The sequence below is a fragment of the Oncorhynchus tshawytscha genome, unplaced genomic scaffold (genome assembly GCF_018296145.1).
Source record: "Oncorhynchus tshawytscha isolate Ot180627B unplaced genomic scaffold, Otsh_v2.0 Un_contig_9707_pilon_pilon, whole genome shotgun sequence".
Lineage (NCBI taxonomy): Eukaryota > Metazoa > Chordata > Actinopteri > Salmoniformes > Salmonidae > Oncorhynchus > Oncorhynchus tshawytscha.
Window position 1 is genome coordinate 39,780 of NW_024609122.1, and position 25,221 is coordinate 65,000.

A 25,221-nucleotide genomic window follows, 5' to 3' on the forward strand; every position below is an offset into this window, starting at 1 on the left:
AGAGGTGTGTTTTCAGATGGGAGGTGTGTTTTCAGATGGGAGGGGTGTTTTCAGATGGGAGGTGCGTTTTCAGATGGGAGGTGTGTTTTCAGATGGGAGGTGTGTTTTCAGATGAGAGGTGTGTTTTCAGATGGGAGGTGTGTTTTCAGATGGGAGGTGTGTTTTCAGATGGGAGGTGTGTTTTCAGATGGGTGTGTTTTCAGATGGGAGGTGTTTTCAGATGGGAGGGGTGTTTTCAGATGGGAGGGGTGTTTTCAGATGGGAGGGGTGTTTTCAGATGGGAGGGTGTTTTCAGATGGGAGGTGTGTTTTCAGATGGGAGGTGTGTTTTCAGATGGGAGGTGTTTTCAGATGGGAGGTGTGTTTTCAGATGGGAGGTGTGTTTTCAGATGGGAGGTGTGTTTTCAGATGGGAGGTGCGTTTTCAGATGGGAGGTGCGTTTTCAGATGGGAGGTGCGTTTTCAGATGGGAGGTGCGTTTTCAGATGGGAGGGTGTTTTCAGATGGGAGGTGCGTTTTCAGATGGGAGGTGCGTTTTCAGATGGGAGGGGTGTTTTCAGATGGGAGGTGCGTTTTCAGATGGGAGATGTACTGGGAGGTGTTGGAAATGGGAGGTGTTGGAAATGGGAGGTGTTGGAAATGGGAGGTGTTGGAAATGGGAGGTGTTGGAAATGGGAGGTGTTGGAAATGGGAGGTGTTGGAAATGGGAGGTGTTGGAAATGGGAGGTGTTGGAAATGGGAGATGTACTGGGAGGTGTTGGAAATGGGAGGTGTTGGAAATGGGAGGTGTTGGAAATGGGAAGTGTTGGAAATGGGAGGTGTTGGAAATGGGAGTGGAAATGGGAGGTGTTGGAAATGGGAGTGGAAATGGGAGGTGTACTGGGAGGTGTTGGAAATGGGAGATGTACTGGGAGGTGTTGGAAATGGGAGGTGTTGGAAATGGGAGGTGTTGGAAATGGGAGGTGTACTGGGAGGTGTTGGAAATGGGAGGTGTTGGAAATGGGAGGTGTTGGAAATGGGAGGTGTTGGAAATGGGAGGTGTTGGAAATGGAACATATCTTCATGTTCCAGGTATGTAAAACATTTGAATGAATTCTTAACAGCATAAATCTCCATTTAGAATAGAGACGTGACGCTGTCTACTGCTCTGTCAGCTTTACAAATTCATTCATTTCGCCTGCATTTTATTTCTAGTCGATCAATATAAATAAATGTTTAACATGTTGTTCTTGTGTCTTATCACCTGAGAGACAGAATCAGTAGAGTCTTGGTTGTTAATGGGTTTGATCTAGTCTGTTATCAGTAGAGTGAAGCCTTGGTTGTTGATGGGTTTGATCTAGTCTGTTATCAGTAGAGTCTTGGTTGTTAATGGGTTTGATCTAGTCTGTTATCAGTAGAGTGAAGTCTTGGTTGTTAATGGGTTTGATCTAGTCTGTTATCAGTAGAGTCTTGGTTGTTGATGGGTTTGATCTAGTCTGTTATCAGTAGGGTGAAGTCTTGGTTGTTGATGGGTTTGATCTAGTCTGTTATCAGTAGAGTGAAGTCTTGGTTGTTAATGGGTTTGATCTAGTCTGTTGTCAGTAGGGTGAAGTCTTGGTTGTTGATGGGTTTGATCTAGTCTGTTATCAGTAGAGTCTTGGTTGTTGATGGGTTTGATCTAGTCTGTTATCAGTAGGGTGAAGTCTTGGTTGTTGATGGGTTTGATCTAGTCTGTTATCAGTAGGGTGAAGTCTTGGTTGTTGATGGGTTTGATCTAGTCTGTTATCAGTAGAGTGAAGTCTTGGTTGTTAATGGGTTTGATCTAGTCTGTTGTCAGTAGGGTGAAGTCTTGGTTGTTGATGGGTTTGATCTAGTCTGTTATCAGTAGAGTGAAGTCTTGGTTGTTGATGGGTTTGATCTAGTCTGTTATCAGTAGAGTCTTGGTTGTTAATGGGTTTGATCTAGTCTGTTATCAGTAGAGAAGTCTTGGTTGTTAATGGGTTTGATCTAGTCTGTTATCAGTAGAGAAGTCTTGGTTGTTAATGGGTTTGATCTAGTCTGTTATCAGTAGAGTCTTGGTTGTTGATGGGTTTGATCTCCGCTGTAAATGAAAGTAGACAGACAACAGAGCTGCATGCTGGTGCAGGGTGACTGTAGCAGCCTGTAGGGCCGGTGGTCAGCTCACAGTGGTTTCCTGTAAGGATCAGGATGCAGAGTGCAAAGGCTCTTTCTCATATCCTCTCTCCTCACAGTACATTGGAGAAGAAGGCCAGAGGGGAGGGACCTAGGACCTTCTCCTCCAATAAGGAGGTGGTCCAGATGCTCTAACAATTGAAATACATGTCCTCAAAGATAGAAGACTGTCGGGAAGAGGCGAGATCAGGAGGGACCAATGAGGAGGCAGATACGAGTGGAACAACAGGTCCTTGCTGTCCGGGATCCTTGGAACGTCCCAACTCTTTACTGACTTTATTGTCCCCACGGGGAAATGTTGTTGCAGTGTCATGTACACGTTTAAAGTGCTGTTTAAATACAAATTGACAATACAAGTTCCATAACATTAAGAACACTAGCCTGCTGGGTCAATAAGAACACTAGCCTGCTGGGTCAATAGGAACACTAGCCTGCTGGGCCAATAGGAACACTAGCCTGCTGGGCCAATAGGAACACTAGCCTGCTGGGCCAATAGGAACACTAGCCTGCTGGGCCAATAGGAACACTAGCCTGCTGGGCCAATAGGAACACTAGCCTGCTGGGCCAATAGGAACACTAGCTTGCTGGGACAATAGGAACACTAGCCTGCTGGGCCAATAGGAACACTAGCCTGCTGGTCTTACTGGGTAAATAGGAACACTAGCCTGCTGGTCTTACTGGGTCAATAGGAACACTAGCCTGCTGGTCTTACTGGGTCAATAGGAACACTAGCCTGCTGGGCCAATAGGAACACTAGCCTGCTGGGTCAATAGGAACACTAGCCTGCTGGGTCAATAGGAACACTAGCCTGCTGGGCCAATAGGAACACTAGCTTGCTGGGCCAATAGGAACACTAGCTTGCTGGGACAATAGGAACACTAGCCTGCTGGGCCAATAGGAACACTAGCCTGCTGGTCTTACTGGGTCAATAGGAACACTAGCCTGCTGGTCTTACTGGGTCAATAGGAACACTAGCCTGCTGGTATTACTGGGTCAATAGGAACACTAGCCTGCTGGGCCAATAGGAACACTAGCCTGCTGGGCCAATAGGAACACTAGCCTGCTGGGCCAATAGGAACACTAGCCTGCTGGTCCAATAGGAACACTAGCCTGCTGGGTCAATAGGAACACTAGCCTGCTGGTCCAATAGGAACACTAGCCTGCTGGGCCAATAGGAACACTAGCCTGCTGGGCCAATAGGAACACTAGCCTGCTGGTCTTACTGGGTCAATAGGAACACTAGCCTGCTGGTCTTACTGGGTCAATAGGAACACTAGCCTGCTGGTATTACTGGGTCAATAGGAACACTAGCCTGCTGGGCCAATAGGAACACTAGCCTGCTGGGCCAATAGGAACACTAGCCTGCTGGGCCAATAGGAACACTAGCCTGCTGGTCCAATAGGAACACTAGCCTGCTGGGTCAATAGGAACACTAGCCTGCTGGTCCAATAGGAACACTAGCCTGCTGGTCCAATAGGAACACTAGCCTGCTGGGCCAATAGGAACACTAGCTTGCTGGGACAATAGGAACACTAGCCTGCTGGGCCAATAGGAACACTAGCCTGCTGGTCTTACTGGGTCAATAGGAACACTAGCCTGCTGGTCTTACTGGGTCAATAGGAACACTAGCCTGCTGGTCTTACTGGGTCAATAGGAATACTAGCCTGCTGGGCCAATAGGAACACTAGCCTGCTGGGTCATTAGGAACACTAGCCTGCTGGGTCAATAGGAACACTAGCCTGCTGGGCCAATAGGAACACTAGCCTGCTGGGCCAATAGGAACACTAGCCTGCTGGGCCAATAGGAACACTAGCCTGCTGGGCCAATAGGAACACTAGCCTGCTGGGCCAATAGGAACACTAGCCTGCTGGGCCAATAGGAACACTAGCCTGCTGGTCCAATAGGAACACTAGCCTGCTGGGTCAATAGGAACACTAGCCTGCTGGTCCAATAGGAACACTAGCCTGCTGGGCCAATAGGAACACTAGCCTGCTGGGCCAATAGGAACACTAGCCTGCTGGGCCAATAGGAACACTAGACTGCTGGTCTTACTGGGCCAATAGGAACACTAGCCTGCTGGTCTTACTGGGCCAATAGGAACACTAGCCTGCTGGTCTTACTGGGCCAATAGGAACACGAGCCTGCTGGTCTTACTGGGCCAATAGGAACACTAGCCTGCTGGTCTTACTGGGTCAATAGGAACACTAGCCTGCTGGTCTTACTGGGCCAATAGGAACACTAGCCTGCTGGTCTTACTGGGTCAATAGGAACACTAGCCTGCTGGGTCAATAGGAACACTAGCCTGCTGGTCCAATAGGAACACTAGCCTGCTGGGCCAATAGGAACACTAGCCTGCTGGGCCAATAGGAACACTAGCCTGCTGGGCCAATAGGAACACTAGCCTGCTGGTCCAATAGGAACACTAGCCTGCTGGGCCAAGAGGAACACTAGCCTGCTGGTCCAATAGGAACTCTAGCCTGCTGGTCTTACTGGGCCAATAGGAACACTAGCCTGCTGGGCCAATAGGAACACTAGCCTGCTGGTCCAATAGGAACACTAGCCTGCTGGTCTTACTGGGTCAATAGGAACACTAGCCTGCTGGTCTTACTGGGTCAATAGGAACACTAGCCTGCTGGTCTTACTGGGTCAATAGGAACACTAGCCTGCTGGTCTTACTGGGTCAATAGGAACACTAGCCTGCTGGTCTTACTGGGTCAATAGGAACACTAGCCTGCTGGGCCAATAGGAACACTAGCCTGCTGGGTCAATAGGAACACTAGCCTGCTGGGCCAATAGGAACACTAGCCTGCTGGGCCAATAGGAACACTAGCCTGCTGGTCCAATAGGAACACTAGCCTGCTGGGTCAATAGGAACACTAGCCTGCTGGTCCAATAGGAACACTAGCCTGCTGGGCCAATAGGAACACTAGCCTGCTGGGCCAATAGGAACACTAGCCTGCTGGGCCAATAGGAACACTAGCCTGCTGGGCCAATAGGAACACTAGTCTGCTGGGTCAATAGGAACACTAGCCTAATGGTCCAATAGGAACACTAGCCTGCTGGGTCAATAGGAACACTAGCCTGCTGGTCCAATAGCAACACTAGCCTGCTGGGCCAATAGGAACACTAGCCTGCTGGTCCAATAGGAACACTAGCCTGCTGGGCCAATAGGAACACTAGCCTGCTGGGCCAATAGGAACACTAGCCTGCTGGGCCAATAGGAACACTAGCCTGCTGGTCCAATAGGAACACTAGCCTGCTGGGCCAATAGGAACACTAGCCTGCTGGTCCAATAGGAACACTAGCCTGCTGGGTCAATAGGAACACTAGCCTGCTGGTCCAATAGGAACACTAGCCTGCTGGGCCAATAGGAACACTAGCCTGCTGGGCCAATAGGAACACTAGCCTGCTGGGCCAATAGGAACACTAGCCTGCTGGGCCAATAGGAACACTAGCCTGCTGGTCTTACTGGGTCAATAGGAACACTAGCCTGCTGGTCTTACTGGGCCAATAGGAACACTAGCCTGCTGGTCTTACTGGGTCAATAGGAACATTAGCCTGCTGGTCTTACTGGGTCAATAGGAACACTAGCCTGCTGGTCTTACTGGGTCAATAGGAACACTAGCCTGCTGGTCTTACTGGGCCAATAGGAACATTAGCCTGCTGGTCTTACTGGGCCAATAGGAACACTAGCCTGCTGGGCCAATAGGAACATTAGCCTGCTGGGCCAATAGGAACACTAGCCTGCTGGTCTTACTGGGTCAATAGGAACACTAGCCTGCTGGGCCAATAGGAACACTAGCCTGCTGGGCCAATAGGAACACTAGCCTGCTGGGCCAATAGGAACACTAGCCTGCTGGGCCAATAGGAACACTAGCCTGCTGGTCTTACTGGGTCAATAGGAACACTAGCCTGCTGGTCTTACTGGGCCAATAGGAACACTAGCCTGCTGGTCTTACTGGGCCAATAGGAACACTAGCCTGCTGGGCCAATAGGAACATTAGCCTGCTGGGCCAATAGGAACACTAGCCTGCTGGTCCAATAGGAACACTAGCCTGCTGGGCCAATAGGAACACTAGCCTGCTGGGTCAATAGGAACACTAGCCTGCTGGTCCAATAGGAACACTAGCCTGCTGGGTCAATAGGAACACTAGCCTGCTGGTCCAATAGGAACACTAGCCTGCTGGGACAATAGGAAAACTAGCCTGCTGGGACAATAGGAACACTAGCCTGCTGAGCCCCTCTATCCAGGGTTTGGGGTTTGGTATGAATCCTCAGTGTCCCTGTGTCTAACACACTGAGTCTCTCTATCCAGGGTTTGGTATGAATCCTCAGTGTCCCTGTGTCTAACACACTGAGTCTCTCTATCCAGGGTTTTGGTATGAATCCTCAGTGTCCCTGTGTCTAACACACTGAGTCCCTCTATCCAGGGGTTTGGTATGAATCCTCAATGTCCCTGTGTCTAAACACTGAGCCCCTCTATCCAGGGTTTGGTATGAATCCTCAGTGTCCCTGTGTCTAAAACACTGAGCCCCTCTATCCAGGGTTTTGGTATGAATCCTCAGTGTCCCTGTGTCTAACACACTGAGCCCCTCTATCCAGGGTTTTGGTATGAATCCTCAGTGTCCCTGTGTCTAACACACTGAGCCCCTCTATCCAGGGTTTGGTATGAATCCTCAGTGTCCCTGTGTCTAACACACTGAGTCCCTCTATCCAGGGGTTTGGTATGAATCCTCAGTGTCCCTGTGTCTAACACACTGAGCCCCTCTATCCAGGGGTTTGGTGTGTCTGGTGAAAACGTTTCATTAGGAAAGCTCGGATCTTATTGTTATTGACTGACGTTTGTAAATAATGACGTTTGTAGAATGTTTATTTTTGTCAAATTGTTGATTCAACAACCAATCAACAAGCTACTGTTTGAACTCAGTTCCTGGTTCAACAACCAATCAACAAGCTACTGTTTGAACTCAGTTCCTGGTTCGGATAAAGAAAAATAAAGCTGTTTTTAAAACACATGAAATATGTTGACTTTTGTTGTTTGTTGTTGTTTTGTTGTTGTTTGTTGTTGTTTGTTGTTATGTAAGAAGAATGGAGCTGTTAAATAAATGTAGTGTTTGGTTGAAACCAACACAACACACACTTACACCCCTCTCCATTGTTGTAGACACAACACACACTTACACCCCTCTCCATTGTTGTAGACACAACACACACTTACACCCCTCTCCATTGTTGTAGACACAACACACACACTTACACCCCTCTCCATTGTTGTAGACTCAACACACTTACACCCCTCTCCATTGTTGTAGACGAGGCCAAAACAGAACCATATGATAAGGAACACACAAAACTCCAGGGGAATTCATTAAAATGTGATTCTGGGTTTTTATTTTAGGATACATAAAGAGGATGCTTCATAGACAACAATAATTAAGAGATCTGCAATAACCTTTAACCTCACGGAACAATGTAAACAAACATAGCAATGATTCTACTGTTGTTAAGGGTTAACAGGAAATCAGCTCTCTCTCTATACAATACTGATTGGGCTGGTTAACAAGACAGGTATCATCATCACTGTCATCATCATCATCACTGTCATCATCATCACCGTCATCATCATCACCGTCATCATCATCATCATCATCGTCATCATCACTGTCATCATCATCATCACTGTCATCGTCATCATCATCATCATCATCACTGTCATCATCATCACTGTCATCATCATCATCACTGTCATCATCATCATCATCATCACTGTCATCATCATCATCACTGTCATCACTATCATCATCATCACTGTCATCACTGTCATCATCATCATCATCATGGCCATATTATAAAGCTTCTACAGTGCTGATGCTGAAGCCGTCTCCTTGGTGCTACTGCTGCTATCTCAACCTGTTCATAACATTTAAAAACAACAACAGGCATTCAGAACCACGTCGACACCTTGTGCTGTACATCAATAATGAGTCCAGTCGTTTCAGGAGGAAACCGGATGAATATGGCAAGATGCACTCTAATACGACTACGTCCCAAACAAGTCAACGAATATAATACATCTTTTTATATTAGCGGTCCTGACTGCAAAAAAAACCTGCCTTCAATTTAAACATGGGTATATCTGTAGGTAAGTATGGTTATGTGTTAATAAGTAGGGGTTTAAAATAGACGGTTAGCCCTGACGTACAGAGAGTCTGGAACCCAGTTCTCCATTCCTTCAACCCCAAAGGAAGTTCAGGAACAACAACATGCAGACACCCTACATCATCTAATATAATATTCTTCCTTCACAAAATCCCAAATGTCTGACTTGGATTTATCTCAACCCCAAAAAAGGAAACATAATTGTTCTGTTTAAAAAGAGCTAGGACACTCAGAGGACATCTCAAGGGTCAGGGGTTAAAAATCGGTGTGCGGCGGCCATTTTGTATCACTACAACATGGTTTAGGTTAGCTTGCTGATAACCACTCCTGTTAGGTGTGTTTGTCCTGAAATATCTCACTGTGCCTTCCTCTGTTAGGGAGTTGGAGGGTTTGTGTGATATGACCTAAAATATGACTATGTTTTGTGCTTGTGCCTTTTTGCAGGCGTATCATTAGGACATTACTGGGACATGAGGAATGCTAGGACTGCTACATGAGCAATGGGACAAATTCAAGTGTGTGTGTTTGAGTATGTGTTAAAGGGATACTTCGGGATTGTGGCAGTGAGGCCCTTTATCTACTTTCCCCAGAGTCAGATAAACTCCTGGATACCAGTTTTATGTCTCTGTGTCCAGGTTGAAGGAAGTTAGAGGTAGTTTCACGAGCCAACGTTTCCAGTTTCAGCGCGAGCCAACGCGTTTCCAGTCATTGCGCTAACGCTAGTTAGCAATTGCGCTAGCTAGCAACTTCTTTCAAACAGCACACAGATAACATAAAAAATGGTATCCACGAGTATCATCTGACTCTGGGGAAGGAGAAAAAAAGGTCTTCATTGCCAAAATCCCGTAGCATCCCTTTTAAGTGTATGCGTTACTGTGTGAACCTCTGTTATAGGTTAAGACTCTCGTGCTTCCCTCTCCTACACCGCGTCCCCAGTTGGTCTCGGCCCTATGTTGGGGTTTTGGCCCAGTCCAGTGGGGACGGTACCCGGGACAGCGTTCTAGTTGTGTTCTGCCAGGACGTCGCTGAACACGTTCAGGAACATGTGAACATGGTACTCTTTAAAGACCAGAGCAGGACGGAACCGGATGGACCGATCTCCACAGCCACCCAGCAGAACACCTGGGAGACAGACAGAGAAGATGAGAGGTTACACAGAAGGTCACCAGCGTGGAGTGTGTATAGGATGTGAATGTGAATGCGTATAGGAGTGCGTATAGGAGTGCGTATAGGAGTGTGTACGCAGGTTTTTCTCTCTATCGATCTGTCCATCCATATCTGTGTGTGTGGGTTGTGTGTTTGTACACGGGCGTATCCCTATCAATCCATCTGTGTGTGTGTGTGTGTGTGTGTGTGTGTGTGTGTGTGTGTGTGTGTGTGTGTGTGTGTGTGTGTGTGTGTGTGTGTGAGTAGTGTGTCTTACCCTTGTCCCGGGCTTTGAGGAGGATGCTGTTTCGTGTGGCGTCATCACGGATGTCGATGGCACAGAATGTCCCCTGTCCCCGAGCACTGCTCAACAGGTTAGGGTACTGGTCCTGAAGGAGGGGTACAGACGTTAGCATGCACAGACAACGTCTCTGGTACCTGTAGTTGGTAGAGTCTCTGTCTCTGGTACCTGTAGTTGGTAGAGTCTCTGGTACCTGTAGTTGGTAGAGTCTCTGGTACCTGTAGTTGGTAGAGTCTCTGTCTCTACTACCTGTAGTTGGTAGAGTCTCTGGTACCTGTAGTTGGTAGAGTCTCTAGTACATGTAGTTGGTAGAGTCTCTAGTACATGTAGTTGGTAGAGTCTCTAGTACATGTAGTTGGTAGAGTCTCTAGTACCTGTAGTTGGTAGAGTCTCTGTCTCTGGTACCTGTAGTCGGTAGAGTCTCTGTCTCTAGTACATGTAGTTGGTAGAGTCTCTAGTACCTGTAGTTGGTAGAGTCTCTGTCTCTGGTACCTGTAGTTGGTAGAGTCTCTGTCTCTAGTACCTGTAGTTGGTAGAGTCTCTAGTACCTGTAGTTGGTAGAGTCTCTAGTACCTGTAGTTGGTAGAGTCTCTGTCTCTGGTACCTGTAGTTGGTAGAGTCTCTGTCTCTGGTACCTGTAGTTGGTAGAGTCTCTGTCTCTGGTACCTGTAGTTGGTAGAGTCTCTGGTACCTGTAGTTGGTAGAGTCTCTGGTACCTGTAGTCGGTAGAGTCTCTGTCTTTGGTACCTGTAGTCGGTAGAGTCTCTGGTACCTGTAGTTGGTAGAGTCTCTGTCTCTAGTACCTGTAGTTGGTAGAGTAACTGGTAGTCGGTAGAGTCTCTGTCTCTAGTAGAGTCTCTAGTACCTGTAGTTGGTAGAGTCTCTAGTACCTGTAGTTGGTAGAGTCTCTAGTACCTGTAGTTGGTAGAGTCTCTAGTACCTGTAGTTGGTAGAGTCTCTAGTACCTGTAGTTGGTAGAGTCTCTAGTACCTGTAGAGTCTCTAGTACCTGTAGTTGGTAGAGTCTCTGTCTCTAGTACCTGTAGTTGGTAGAGTCTCTACTACCTGTAGTTGGTAGAGTCTCTAGTACCTGTAGTTGGTAGAGTCTCTAGTACCTGTAGTTGGTAGAGTCCCTGTCTCTAGTACCTGTAGTTGGTAGAGTCTCTAGTACCTATAGTTGGTAGTGTCTCTAGTACCTGTAGTTGGTAGTGTCTCTAGTACCTGTAGTTGGTAGTGTCTCTAGTACCTGTAGTTGGTAGTGTCTCTAGTACCTGTAGTTGGTAGTGTCTCTAGTACCTGTAGTTGGTAGAGTCTCTAGTACCTGTAGTTGGTAGAGTCTCTAGTACCTGTAGTTGGTAGAGTCTCTAGTACCTGTAGTTGGTAGAGTCTCTGTCTCTAGTACCTGTAGTTGGTAGAGTCTCTACTACCTGTAGTTGGTAGAGTCTCTAGTACCTGTAGTTAGTAGAGTCTCTAGTACCTGTAGTTGGTAGAGTCCCTGTCTCTAGTACCTGTAGTTGGTAGAGTCTCTAGTACCTATAGTTGGTAGTGTCTCTAGTACCTGTAGTTGGTAGTGTCTCTAGTACCTGTAGTTGGTAGTGTCTCTAGTACCTGTAGTTGGTAGTGTCTCTAGTACCTGTAGTTGGTAGTGTCTCTAGTACCTGTAGTTGGTAGTGTCTCTAGTACCTGTAGTTGGTAGAGTCTCTAGTACCTGTAGTTGGTAGAGTCTCTAGTACCTGTAGTTGGTAGAGTCCCTGTCTCTAGTACCTGTAGTTGGTAGAGTCTCTGTCTCTAGTACCTGTAGTTGGTAGAGTCTCTGTCTCTAGTACCTGTAGTTGGTAGAGTCTCTGTCTCTAGTACCTGTAGTTGGTTGAGTCTCTGTCTCTAGTACCTGTAGTTGGTAGAGTCTCTGTCTCTAGTACCTGTAGTTGGTAGAGTCTCTGGTACCTGTAGTTGGTAGAGTCTCTGGTACCTGTAGTTGGTAGAGTCTCTGGTACCTGTAGTTGGTAGAGTCTCTGTCTCTAGTACCTGTAGTTGGTAGAGTCTCTGGTACCTGTAGTTGGTAGAGTCTCTACTACCTGTAGTTGGTAGAGTCTCTAGTACCTGTAGTTGGTAGAGTCTCTAGTACCTGTAGTTGGTAGAGTCTCTAGTACCTATAGTTGGTAGTGTCTCTAGTACCTGTAGTTGGTAGTGTCTCTAGTACCTGTAGTTGGTAGTGTCTCTAGTACCTGTAGTTGGTAGTGTCTCTAGTACCTGTAGTTGGTAGTGTCTCTAGTACCTGTAGTTGGTAGAGTCTCTAGTACCTGTAGTTGGTAGAGTCTCTAGTACCTGTAGTTGGTAGAGTCTCTAGTACCTGTAGTTGGTAGAGTCTCTGTCTCTAGTACCTGTAGTTGGTAGAGTCTCTACTACCTGTAGTTGGTAGAGTCTCTAGTACCTGTAGTTGGTAGAGTCTCTAGTACCTGTAGTTGGTAGAGTCCCTGTCTCTAGTACCTGTAGTTGGTAGTGTCTCTAGTACCTGTAGTTGGTAGTGTCTCTAGTACCTGTAGTTGGTAGTGTCTCTAGTACCTGTAGTTGGTAGTGTCTCTAGTACCTGTAGTTGGTAGTGTCTCTAGTACCTGTAGTTGGTAGAGTCTCTAGTACCTGTAGTTGGTAGAGTCTCTAGTACCTGTAGTTGGTAGAGTCTCTAGTACCTGTAGTTGGTAGAGTCTCTAGTACCTGTAGTTGGTAGAGTCCTGTCTCTAGTACCTGTAGTTGGTAGAGTCTCTGTCTCTAGTACCTGTAGTTGGTAGAGTCTCTGTCTCTAGTACCTGTAGTTGGTTGAGTCTCTGTCTCTAGTACCTGTAGTTGGTAGAGTCTCTGTCTCTGGTACCTGTAGTTGGTAGAGTCTCTGGTACCTGTAGTTGGTAGAGTCTCTGTCTCTAGTACCTGTAGTTGGTAGAGTCTCTGGTACCTGTAGTTGGTAGAGTCTCTGTCTCTAGTACCTGTAGTTGGTAGAGTCTCTGTCTCTAGTACCTGTAGTTGGCAGAGTCTCTGTCTCTAGTACCTGTAGTTGGTAGAGTCTCTGGTACCTGTAGTTGGTAGAGTCTCTGGTACCTGTAGTTGGTAGAGTCTCTGTCTCTAGTACCTGTAGTTGGTAGAGTCTCTTGGACCTGTAGTTGGTAGAGTCTCTAGTACCTGTAGTTGGTAGAGTCTCTAGCACCTGTAGTTGGTAGAGTCTCTGTCTCTAGTACCTGTAGTTGGTAGAGTCTCTGTCTCTAGTACCTGTAGTTGGTAGAGTCTCTGTCTCTAGTACCTGTAGTTGGTAGAGTCTCTGTCTCTAGTACCTGTAGTTGGTAGAGTCTCTGTCTCTAGTACCTGTAGTTGGTAGAGTCTCTGTCTCTAGTACCTGTAGTTGGTAGAGTCTCTGTCTCTAGTACCTCTAGTTGGTAGAGTCTCTGTCTCTAGTACCTGTAGCTGGTAGAGTCTCTGGTACCTGTAGTTGGTAGAGTCTCTGTCTCTAGTACCTGTAGTTAGTAGAGTCTCTAGTACCTGTAGTTGGTAGAGTCTCTAGTACCTGTAGTTGGTAGAGTCTCTAGTACCTGTAGTTGGTAGTGTCTCTAGTACCTGTAGTTGGTAGAGTCTCTAGTACCTGTAGTTGGTAGTGTCTCTAGTACCTGTAGTTGGTAGTGTCTCTAGTACCTGTAGTTGGTAGTGTCTCTAGTACCTGTAGTTGGTAGAGTCTCTAGTACCTGTAGTTGGTAGAGTCTCTAGTACCTGTAGTTGGTAGAGTCTCTAGTACCTGTAGTTGGTAGAGTCTCTAGTACCTGTAGTTGGTAGAGACTCTTGTACCTGTAGTTGGTAGAGTCTCTGTCTCTAGTACCTGTAGTTGGTAGAGTCTCTGGTACCTGTAGTTGGTAGAGTCTCTGTCTCTAGTACCTGTAGTTAGTAGAGTCTCTAGTACCTGTAGTTGGTAGAGTCTCTAGTACCTGTAGTTGGTAGAGTCTCTAGTACCTGTAGTTGGTAGAGTCTCTGTCTTCCCTCCTAGTACCTGTAGTTGGTAGAGTCTCTAGTACCTGTAGTTGGTAGAGTCTCTGTCTCTAGTACCTGTAGTTGGTAGAGTCTCTGTCTCTAGTGCCTGTAGTTGGTAGTCTCTGTCTCTAGTACCTGTAGTTGGTAGAGTCTCTAGTACCTGTAGTTGGTAGAGTCCCTAGTACCTGTAGTTGGTAGAGTCTCTGTCTCTAGTACCTGTAGTTGGTAGAGTCTCTAGTACCTGTAGTTGGTAGAGTCTCTAGTACCTGTAGTTGGTAGAGTCCCTGTAGCAGAGTCTTTCCAGAGCGGGTCACCTCTTCCAGAAGGTTCTCTCTGCGGATCACGTTCAGAACCTCAGCCAGGAACAGGTTCTTAGACGGGTCACCCATCCACGTGTTAAAGATACGGTAGGCCTGGGAAAGAAGACACACACAGCCACAATAAGGTTATACGTTGTACATGTAAACAAAGTGTGTGTGTGTGTGTGTGTGTGTGTGTGCATGTCTGTGTCCTGTGTGTACCTTATACGCCTGTGTGTGTGTCCTGTATGTGTGTGTGTGTGTGTGTGTGTGTGTGTGTGTGTGTGTGTGTGTGTGTGTGTGTGCATGTCTGTGTCCTGTGTGTACCTTATACGCCTGTGTGTGTGTTCATGTGTGTGTGTGTGTGCATGTCTGTGTCCTGTGTACCTTATACGCCTGTGTGTGTGTGTGTGTGTGTGTGTGTGTGTGTGTGTGTGTGTGTGTGTGTGTGTGTGTGTGTGTCCTGTGTGTGTGTGTCCTGTGTGTGTGTGTTACCTTGTCTGCCTGCAGCTCGTCTTTATGGTAATAACCTCCAGTGAGCATCTTCTTACTGAAGGAGACGATGTCAGCAGGGTCGTCCATCCCCCAGTGTTCATGAGCCCAGAACTTCCCCGTAGCTCCTCCCCCTGTCTGCACCTCATCCACATGGAACGCACTGCCATGCTGAGAGAGGAGGAGAGGAGGGGAAGATGTTTTGTTCCATGATGGATGGATGGACTTTATTTCAGTGTCACCCCAGACTACCACGTGTTAGGGCTGGGCGATATGACGATATATAACGTGTGACGATAATATGAAACAATAGAAATAGGCCTTTGCATGTAGTAATTTTATACTATTTATTCACAGAATTGACAGAGAATGTGCTATTTCGTGATATGTATCGTTATCGGGATATGAGATTTTGGCTAGATTTCCCAGACCTGCCTTGTGTATGACTGTCCCTCCCTCCCTCCCTCCCTCCCCCTCCCTCCCTCCCTCCCTCCCTCCCTCCCTCCCTCCCTCCCTCCCTCCCTCCCTCCCTCCCTCCCTCCCTCCCTCTCCAGCCAACCTTGTGTATGACCCTCCCTCCCTCCCTCTCCAGCCAACCTTGTGTATGACCCTCCCTCCCTCCCTCTCCAGCCAACCTTGTGTATGACCCTCCCTCCCTCCCTCCCTCCCTCTCCAGCCAACCTTGTGTATGACCCTCCCTCCCTCTCCAGCCAACCTTGTGTATGTCCCTCCCTCCCACCCTCTCCAGCCAACCTTGTGTATGACTCTTCCCCCCCTCCTCCCTCCCTCTCCAGACTACCTTGTGTATGACTCTCTCCCCCCCTCCACACTCTCCTCCCTCTCTCTCCAGCCAACCTTGCGTGCGATGTTCCGTAGCTTCTTGAAGAAGTCTGGTGTTGCGTGGTTGTCTCCTCCCTCAGCCTGGATGGGTTCTATCACTATCCCAGCCACCGGCCGGCCCTTCTGACGCCACTGAACTATCAGGTCCTCTACCTGGTACACACACACACACACACACACACACACACACACACACACACACACAGACACAGACACAGACACGCGCACGCACACACACACACACACACACACATCATGTGTCCATTTCTCCATTTACAGTAGTATAATCACGTGTCTATTTCTCCATTTACAGTAGTATAATCACATGTCTATTTCTCCATTTACAGTAGTATAATCACGTGTCTATTTCTCCATTTACAGTAGTATAATCACGTGTCTATTTCTCCATTTACAGTAGTATAATCACGTGTCTATTTCTCCATTTACAGTAGTATAATCACGTGTCTATTTCTCCATTTACAGTAGTATAATCACGTGTCTATTTCTCCATTTACAGTAGTATAATCACGTGTCTATTTCTCCATTTACAGTAGTATAATCATGCCAGATTTGTTTTTGGGCTGGTATTACATGCTTTTAAAATAGCACTTCCAGTTTGAATGGGAATACCGGGAAGATTGGTAGATTCTCAGGAAAATAATAAATCCTAACACACACACACACGCACACGCACACATACACACACACACACACCTCCTCCAGGCAGCGGGCCTCTTCCTGTGCGTTCTCCCGTGTGAACTCCTCCAGAGGGTACTTCAGTTTAGGGAAGGGAGCGATCGGCCAATCAAATGACGGCACATCCAGCTTGTGGATGGCCTTGGAGTGCGTCGTTGCCAAGCAACCTGAAAACAGATCAGACACCGTGAGTTGTTGTTTTAAAGGAGTGGGGCAGTCCTACCCTCGTTCGAGCATCCTGATCTGGCGAGCTTACATTCTGTTATGCTACCACAAAACTAAATGAGAGCGCAGGATGGTGGATCTTAACTGACTTGTCGAGTTAAATAAAGGTTAAATAAAAAAATATTAAAAACATCAGGATACATCAGGAAGTTCTCAGAATGGTGGATCAGGAAGTCCTCAGGATGGTGGATCAGGAAGTCCACAGGATGGTGGATCAGGAAGTCCTCAGGATGGTGGATCAGAATAGGGCAGTCCTCAGGATGGTGGATCAGAATAGGGAAGTCCTCAGGATGGTGGATCAGAATAGGGAAGTCCTCAGGATGGTGGATCAGAATAGGGAAGTCCTCAGGATGGTGGATCAGAATAGGGCAGTCCTCAGGATGGTGGATCAGGATAGGGAAGTCTTCAGGATGGTGGATCAGAATAGGGAAGTCCTCAGGATGGTGGATCAGGAAGTCCACAGGATGGTGGATCAGGAAGTCCTCAGGATGGTGGATCAGAATAGGGCAGTCCTCAGGATGGTGGATCAGAATAGGGCAGTCCTCAGGATGGTGGATCAGGATAGGGCAGTCCTCAGGATGGTGGATCAGAATAGGGCAGTCCTCAGGATGGTGGATCAGGATAGGGAAGTCTTCAGGATGGTGGATCAGAATAGGGAAGTCCTCAGGATGGTGGATCAGGAAGTTCTCAGGATGGTGGATCAGGATAGGGAAGTCTTCAGGATGGTGGATCAGGATAGGGAAGTCCTCAGGATGGTGGATCAGAATAGGGCAGTCCTCAGGATGGTGGATCAGAATAGGGCAGTCCTCAGGATGGTGGATCAGAATAGGGAAGTCTTCAGGATGGTGGATCAGGATAGAGCAGTCCTCAGAATGGTGGATCAGAATAGGGCAGTCCTCAGGATGGTGGATCAGGAAGTCCTCAGGATGGTGGATCAGGAAGTCCTCAGGATGGTGGATCGGGATAGGGAAGTCCCACTCCTTTTGTATTCTATTGTATTTGTTTGGCTACCCAGCCAGTCTTCATGGTGCACATTGAAGTCGCCCACCAGCATGACAGTTGTTTGGCTACCCAACCAGTCTTCATTGAAGTCGCCCACCAGCATGACAGAATGTGCACCAAACTCTGTCATTTTGGATTTCAGTGTCTAGGTCTGTAAAACAGCTCCCACGAGCAGCTTCTGGGAGTGGAAGGTGACTAGAAGCCATGTCTTTTAGGTCTTTGTGTGTTTCACGGTGAATGGCGATTTCTTCCAACCAATACACTGCAAAGCCACCTCCTGATGAGGCAGGTCTGTTATGTTACTTTCATTCAACAATAAGATGTGTAAGATATTTAACCTTACTGACCCATTGTTCTGCCATGAAATCCACCCATAAATGACAGGATGCTGAAGTCTGGACAGCCAGGACTCTGAGAGAGAGAGAACAAGGGAGAGAGGAGAGGGGGGAGAGAACAAGAGAGAGAGGAGAGGGGGGAGAGAACAAGAGAGAGAGGAGAGGGGGAGAGAACAAGAGAGAGAGAGGAGAGAACAAGAGAGAGAGAGGAGAGGGGGAGAGAACAAGAGAGAGAGGAGAGGGGGGAGAGAACAAGAGAGAGAGAGGAGGGGGGAGAGAACAAGAGAGAGAGGAGAGGGGGAGAGAACAAGAGAGAGAGAGGAGGGGGAGAGAACAAGAGAGAGAGGAGAGAACAAGAGAGAGAGGAGAGGGGGAGAGAACAAGAGAGAGAGAGGAGAGGGGGAGAGAACAAGAGAGAGAGAGGAGAGGGGAGAGAACAAGAGAGAGAGAGGAGAGGGGGAGAGAACAAGAGAGAGAGGAGGGGGAGAGAACAAGAGAGAGAGAGGAGAGGGGGAGAGAACAAGAGAGAGAGGAGAGGGGGAGAGAACAAGAGAGAGAGAGGAGAGGGGGAGAGAACAAGAGAGAGAGAGGAGAGGGGGAGAGAACAAGAGAGAGAGGAGAGGGGGAGAGAACAAGAGAGAGAGAGGAGAGGGGGAGAGAACAAGAGAGAGAGAGGAGAGGGGGAGAGAACAAGAGAGAGAGAGGGGGAGAGAACAAGAGAGAGAGAGGAGAGGGGGAGAGAACAAGAGAGAGAGAGGAGAGGGGAGAGAACAAGAGAGAGGAGAGGGGGGAGAGAACAAGAGAGAGAGAGGAGAGGGGGGAGAGTGTTTTTAGTGTGGCTACTAAAGAATAGTCAAGAGAAACGTGATGATGAACACCGGTCATAGCCTGCTCTGATTCTCCACATCTTAACACACAGACACAGACACGCACACACACACCAGACTATACTGCTCAGTTTATACACTGCCCCTCATCCCCTCCTTCCCAAATACATGTGTAAATACCTTCCTGTATTATACTGATATTAAAATGTTTATTCTACTGAGACATTTACTTTATGTTCCTTTGCATATCTTTTAAGAGTTCTTATTGTTGTTGCATTGTCCAGAAGGAACCTGCCAGTCAGCATTTGATTGGACGATGTGTACCATGTGTATCCTGCACATACCAGGAAGAAAACAGATTTCACCCACCTGGTTGATCATACAGGAGCTCATGTCTTCATCAGAGGGGTTGTTGTGGCCTCTCTCCTTATTCTGAGACAGGGCAGACAGGCAGACAGGGCAGACAGACAGACAGACAGACAGACAGACAGACAGACAGACAGACAGACAGACAGACAGACAGACAGGCAGACAGACAGACAGACAGACAGACAGACAGGACAGACAGGCAGACAGACAGACAGACAGGCAGACAGGACAGACAGGACAGGCAGACAGGCAGACAGACAGGCAGACAGGACAGACAGGCAGACAGGCAGACAGACAGGCAGGACAGACAGGGCAGACAGGACAGACAGGCAGACAGGCAGACAGACAGACAGACAGGCAGACAGACAGACAGACAGACAGACAGACAGACAGACAGACAGGCAGACAGGACAGACAGGCAGACAGACAGGCAGACAGGACAGACAGGCAGACAGACAGGCAGACAGGACAGACAGGCAGACAGGACAGACAGGCAGACAGGACAGACAGACAGACAGACAGACAGACAGACAGGCAGACAGGACAGACAGGACAGACAGGCAGACAGACAGGCAGACAGACAGGCAGACAGGACAGACAGACAGACAGGCAGACAGGCAGGACAGACAGACAGGCAGGACAGACAGGCAGACAGGCAGACAGGCAGACAGACAGAGAGAGACAGACAGAGAGAGAGAGACAGACAATATACTATGTTTCAATTGTGTCCAGTTGTATACAGTACATTTTGTAAATATATTGACTATATAACGTGGATTGTCTCAGCTGAACATGGTAGAGTTTCATCTATATTGTATATATATTCTGCTTATATTGAGTAGATATTGTGTATATAAATATATACACTGAGTGTACAAAACATTAAGAACACCTTCATACTATTGAGTTGCACCTCCTTTTGCCCTCAGAAGAGCCTCAATTCATCGGGTCATGAACTCTACAAGGTGTTGAAAGTGTTCCACAGGGATGCTGGCACATGTTAACTCTACAAGGTGTTGAAAGGGTTCCACAGGGATGCTGGCCCATGTTGACTCTACAAGGTGTTGAAAGGGTTCCACAGGGATGCTGGCCCATGTTGACTCTACAAGGTGTTGAAAGGGTTCCACAGGGATGCTGGCCCATGTTGACTCTACAAGGTGTTGAAAGCGTTCCACAGGGATGCTGGCCCATGTTGACTCTACAAGGTGTTGAAAGGGTTCCACAGGGATGCTGGCCCATGTTGACTCTACAAGGTGTTGAAAGTGTTCCACAGGGATGCTGGCCCATGTTGACTCTACAAGGTGTTGAAAGGGTTCCACAGGGATGCTGGCCCATGTTGACTCTACAAGGTGTTGAAAGGGTTCCACAGGGATGCTGGCCCATGTTGACTCAAAAGCTTCCCACAGTTGTGTCCAGTTGGCTGGATGTCCTTTTGGGTGGTGGACCATTCTTGGCACACACAGGAAACTGTTGAGTGTGAAAAACCCAGCAGCGTTGCAGTTCTTGACACTCAAACCGGAGCGCCTGACACCTACTATCACACCCTGTTCAAAGACACTTAAATCTTTTGTCTTGCCCTCTAAATGGCACAAATAGACAACCCATGTCTCAAAACCTTCTTAAACCAGGTCTCCTCCCCTTCATCTACACTGATTGAAGAGGATTTAACAAAGTGACATCAATAAGGGATCATAGCTTTCACCTGGATTCACCTGGTCAGTCTATATCATATATAACACCTGGTCAGTCTATGTCATCTATGTCATATATAACACCTGGTCAGTCTATGTCATATATAACACCTGGTCAGTCTATGTCATATATAACACCTGGTCAGTCTATGTCATGTATGTCATATATAACACCTGGTCAGTCTATGTCATATATAACACCTGGTCAGTCTATGTCATATATAACACCTGGTCAGTCTATGTCATGTATGTCATATATAACACCTGGTCAGTCTATGTCATATATAACACCTGGTCAGTCTATGTCATATATAACACCTGGTCAGTCTATGTCATATATAACACCTGGTCAGTCTATGTCATATATAACACCTGGTCAGTCTATGTCATATATAACACCTGGTCAGTCTATGTCATATATAACACCTGGTCAGTCTATATCATATATAACACCTGGTCAGTCTATATCATATATAACACCTGGTCAGTCTATGTCATATATAACACCTGGTCAGTCTATGTCATGTTTTACACCTGGTCAGTCTATGTCATGTTTTACACCTGGTCAGTCTGTCATGTTTTACACCTGGTCAGTCTATGTCACGTTTAAACACTTTGTGACATCGGCTGATGTAAAAAAAAAGAAGATCTTTAGAACTACATTTGATTGAAAGAGCAGGTGTTCTTAATGTTTTGTAGACTCAGTGTGTGTACTCACTCTGTACCAGATGAACATGGCTTTATATGCATTCTCATTGGAGCAGGATCCACAGGCCATGGTCTGAACACGGCTCATACCACTAGGAGCAACCTGGACAGAGGAGAGGGGAAGTGGGGAGGAGAGAGAAGGAGCATTGTGGATGGTATCCAGTCTACAGTAGTGGGGTCCAGCTGGAATCACATCACTAGTTAGTGTCTGGTCTATTTAAATGGGGTCCAGCTGGAATCACATCACTAGTTAGTGTCTGGTCTATTTAAATGGAGGAAGTCAGTCTACAGTAGTGGGGTCCAGCTAGAATCACATCACTAGTTAGTGTCTGGTCTATTTAAATGGGGTCCAGCTAGAATCCATCACTAGTTAGTGTCTGGTCTATTTAAATGGGGTCCAGCTGGAATCACATCACTAGTTAGTGTCTGGTCTATTTAAATGGGGTCCAGCTAGAATCACATCACTAGTTAGTGTCTGGTCTATTTAAATGGGGTCCAGCTGGAATCACATCACTAGTTAGTGTCTGGTCTATTTAAATGGGGTCTAGCTAGAATCCATCACTAGTTAGTGTCTGGTCTATTTAAATGGGGTCCAGCTGGAATCCATCACTAGTTAGTGTCTGGTCTATTTAAATGGGGTCCAGCTGGAATCCATCACTAGTTAGTGTCTGGTCTATTTAAATGGAGGAAGTCAGTCTACAGTAGTGGGGTCCAGCTGGAATCCATCACTAGTTAGTGTCTGGTCTATTTAAACGGGGTCCAGCTGGAATCACTAGTTAGTGTCTGGTCTATTTAAATGGAGGAAGTCAGTCTACAGTAGTGGGGTCCAGCTGGAATCACATCACTAGTTAGTGTCTGGTCTATTTAAATGGGGTCCAGCTGGAATCACTAGTTAGTGTCTGGTCTATTTAAATGGAGGAAGTCAGTCTACAGTAGTGGGGTCCAGCTGGAATCACATCACTAGTTAGTGTCTGGTCTATTTAAACGGGGTTTGTGTGTTGCGTGTTGCGTGTTGTGTTGTGTTGTGTTGTGTGTGTGTGTTGTGTGTGTGTGTTGTGTGGTGTGTTGTGTTGTGTGTGTATTGTGTTGTGTGTGTATTGTGTTGTGTGTGGTGTATTGTGTGTTGTGTGTTGTGTGTTGTGTGTTGTGTGGTGTGTTGTGTGGTGTATTGTGTGTGGTGTGTTGTGTGTGTATTGTGTTGTGTTGTGTGTGTATTGTGTTGTTGTGTTGTGTGTGTGTGTCACTCACTGAGAGAAGGCTTTCTGCCAGCTTTTCTGGAAAGTTCTCGGGTGGCATGATCCCAAGAGCTGGCCTGTTCACAAACGCACTCTGAGAGGAGAAAGAGGTAAACATGGGGAACTCAGCAGGACTGTCAGATAAACCTGAGGAGAGATGTTCAACTCCAATGTCTTCTGATTTGTTTCCAATAACAGTTAGTGCTGAGAGATTCCATTTCGTTAGGGTCTTTCTCTGTGAGCTCATAGAGAGCAGCAAGGTATCTCTACCTGAAAGTACATGGTCTGAGTGATTGATAGTTGGTATTCAGCAGTCATAAAGCCTTATTTACTGTGAAGGACTACTGAAATAGTGGTTTTGTCAGACAGCAGAGGCAACAGCTCTATAGTGATAAGATGATGACTTGGAATTAAACAATAAAGTCATTCAATTAAACTAATGTAACATACACAACAACTGAAATATTTTATTAAAGTAAAGTGATAAGCAGTAATGAACAGTCACTAACATCATGGGATATTTCTTAAAAATATATTCTGTGTTATAGCATTTTACCCACATAATGCATTTACTCCCTCCCTCCCTCCCCGCCCACATCCCTCCCTCGCTTTCCCTCTCTCCCCCTCCCTCTCTCCCCCACATCCCTCCCTCCCTCCCCCCACCTCCCTCCCTCCCCCACATCCCTCCCTCGCTTTCCCTCTCTCCCTCCCCCCACATCCCTCTCTCGCTTTCCCTCTCTCCCCCCATATCCCTCCCTCGCTTTCCTCTCCCCCCACATCCCTCCCTCGCTTTCCCTCTCCCCCCTCCCTCTCCTCCCCCCCACATCCCTCCCCTCGCTTTCCCTCTCTCCCCCTACCTTCCTCCCTACCTCCCTCCCTCCCCCTACCTATCTCCCTCACTCCCTCCCCAACTCCCTCCCTCCCTCCCTCCCTACCATATTGTTGGGGTTGGACATCACTTTAATGAGTGAGGGATGGTTGTATCCTGAAAGAGAAAATAAAGAGAAATATTACAATTCATGTCACCACTTCATTATAACTAAACCCTTTGAACCCAATGGAGTCAAACACAAGCTACAACCTAACCAACTATTGTAGTGTAGAAGACTGATTCCCACTGATGTAGCATATGAAACACAACAGTGTTTGAATCAGCCTTATATAAAGACCTGCATAGCAGTTCCAGTTACCACCACTAGGGGCCAGTACGAGAAGAGAGAACCCCTCAGACAGCAGGGCAAGAATCCACAAAGAGTCTCAAAGTAGAAGTGCTGATCTTGGATCTGTCTATCTCAGGGCTCTTCAACTCTGTTCCTGGAGAGATACCCTCCTGAAACCTCTACAGGAACAGATAGCCTCCTGAAACCTACAGGAACAGATACCCTCCTGAAACCTACAAGAACAGATACCCTCCTGAAACCTCTACAGGAACAGATACCCTCCTGAAACCTCTACAGGAACAGATACCCTCCTGAAACCTCTACAGGAACAGATAGCCTCCTGAAACCTACAAGAACAGATACCCTCCTGAAACCTCTACAGGAACAGATACCCTCCTGAAACCTCTATAGGAACAGATACCCTCCTGAAACCTCTCCAGCAACAGATACCCTCCTGAAACCTACAGGAACAGAGACCCTCCTGAAACCTACAGGAACAGAGACCCTCCTGAAACCTCTACAGGAACAGATACCCTCCTGAAACCTCTACAGGAACAGATACCCTCCTGAAACCTACAGGAACAGAGACCCTCCTGAAACCTACAGGAACAGAGACCCTCCTGAAACCACTACAGGAACAGATACCCTCCTGAAACCTCTATAGGAACAGATACCCTCCTGAAACAGGGTTGGAGAGCCCTGGTCGATATATTCTTATTCTTAATGATCCTGGATCAGCAGTCTGACTCTGAGACACTGTGTGGATACAGGCCCTGAAGTTATAGAGCCTCATCATCCTAACCTACCACTTTCCCAACACGCCTGGGTTCAAATACTATTCGATATTTTCCGAATACTTTTAGAATTCGCTTTAGCCTGCCTGGAGCACCAGATGGGCGGGGTTTTTGTATTTTAGAGCCATTCTATTGGTCCGTTAAAGCCAGGCCACCGCAATCAAGCGAATAAATTGTATTTAAATAGTGTTTGAACTCAGGTCAGTTAACACAAAGAATGTGGTTCTCTATGACAGCTGTTTTAGCCAGCAAAACTGGCTATACAACATGACATGCAGCCTGGCTTCATACCCAGATACTAGCATGAGGACTTCAAGCTTAGAGTAGAGTGAGGCAGCAAAGCAGGTAATACCATGGTTGCTCTTTGAAGGTTGTGATTGCGTGTGTACTTTGACGGAAAGTGCCCCGGGTGTATAGCCCCTGGGCTGTGTGTGTCTGGTCCAATACAGTGTGTGTGTGATCTCTGCCTCATGGCTTTATCTCAGTATTCCAGACTACTGTTACACCTCAGAGAGAGAGGGAGAGAGAGAGGGAGAGAGAGAGGGAGAGAGAGACAGAGAGAGAGAGGGAGAGAGAGACAGAGAGAGAGAGGGAGAGAGAGACAGAGAGACATTTAGAGAGAGAGAGAGAAATTGAGAGACAGAGAAATTGAGAGAGAGACAGAGAGAAATTGAGAGACAGAGTGAGAGAGACAGAGAGTGAGAGAGACAGAGACAGAGAGAGACAGAGAAATTGATAGAGAAATTGAGAGAGAGACAGAGAGTAATT

General features: G+C 47.2%; 1 protein-coding gene across 1 annotated transcript in view; it reads right to left on the minus strand.

Annotated features, from left to right (window-relative positions):
• Positions 1 to 9,289: 9,289 nt before the first annotated feature.
• Positions 9,290 to 25,221, minus strand: part of LOC121844302 (4-aminobutyrate aminotransferase, mitochondrial-like) — a 58,973-nt gene continuing 43,041 nt past the window's right edge. Inside the window, exons 6-16 of the mRNA XM_042314236.1 lie at positions 23,435 to 23,484; positions 22,513 to 22,593; positions 21,275 to 21,367; positions 18,866 to 18,928; positions 17,682 to 17,745; positions 16,126 to 16,274; positions 15,427 to 15,564; positions 14,575 to 14,742; positions 14,047 to 14,193; positions 9,753 to 9,864; positions 9,290 to 9,451 (exon numbers count right to left, since the gene is read on the minus strand). Coding sequence (XP_042170170.1) covers positions 9,330 to 9,451; positions 9,753 to 9,864; positions 14,047 to 14,193; positions 14,575 to 14,742; positions 15,427 to 15,564; positions 16,126 to 16,274; positions 17,682 to 17,745; positions 18,866 to 18,928; positions 21,275 to 21,367; positions 22,513 to 22,593; positions 23,435 to 23,484 — 1,187 coding nt within the window. The 3' untranslated portion in view covers positions 9,290 to 9,329. The remainder of the gene's footprint in view (positions 9,452 to 9,752; positions 9,865 to 14,046; positions 14,194 to 14,574; positions 14,743 to 15,426; positions 15,565 to 16,125; positions 16,275 to 17,681; positions 17,746 to 18,865; positions 18,929 to 21,274; positions 21,368 to 22,512; positions 22,594 to 23,434; positions 23,485 to 25,221) is intronic.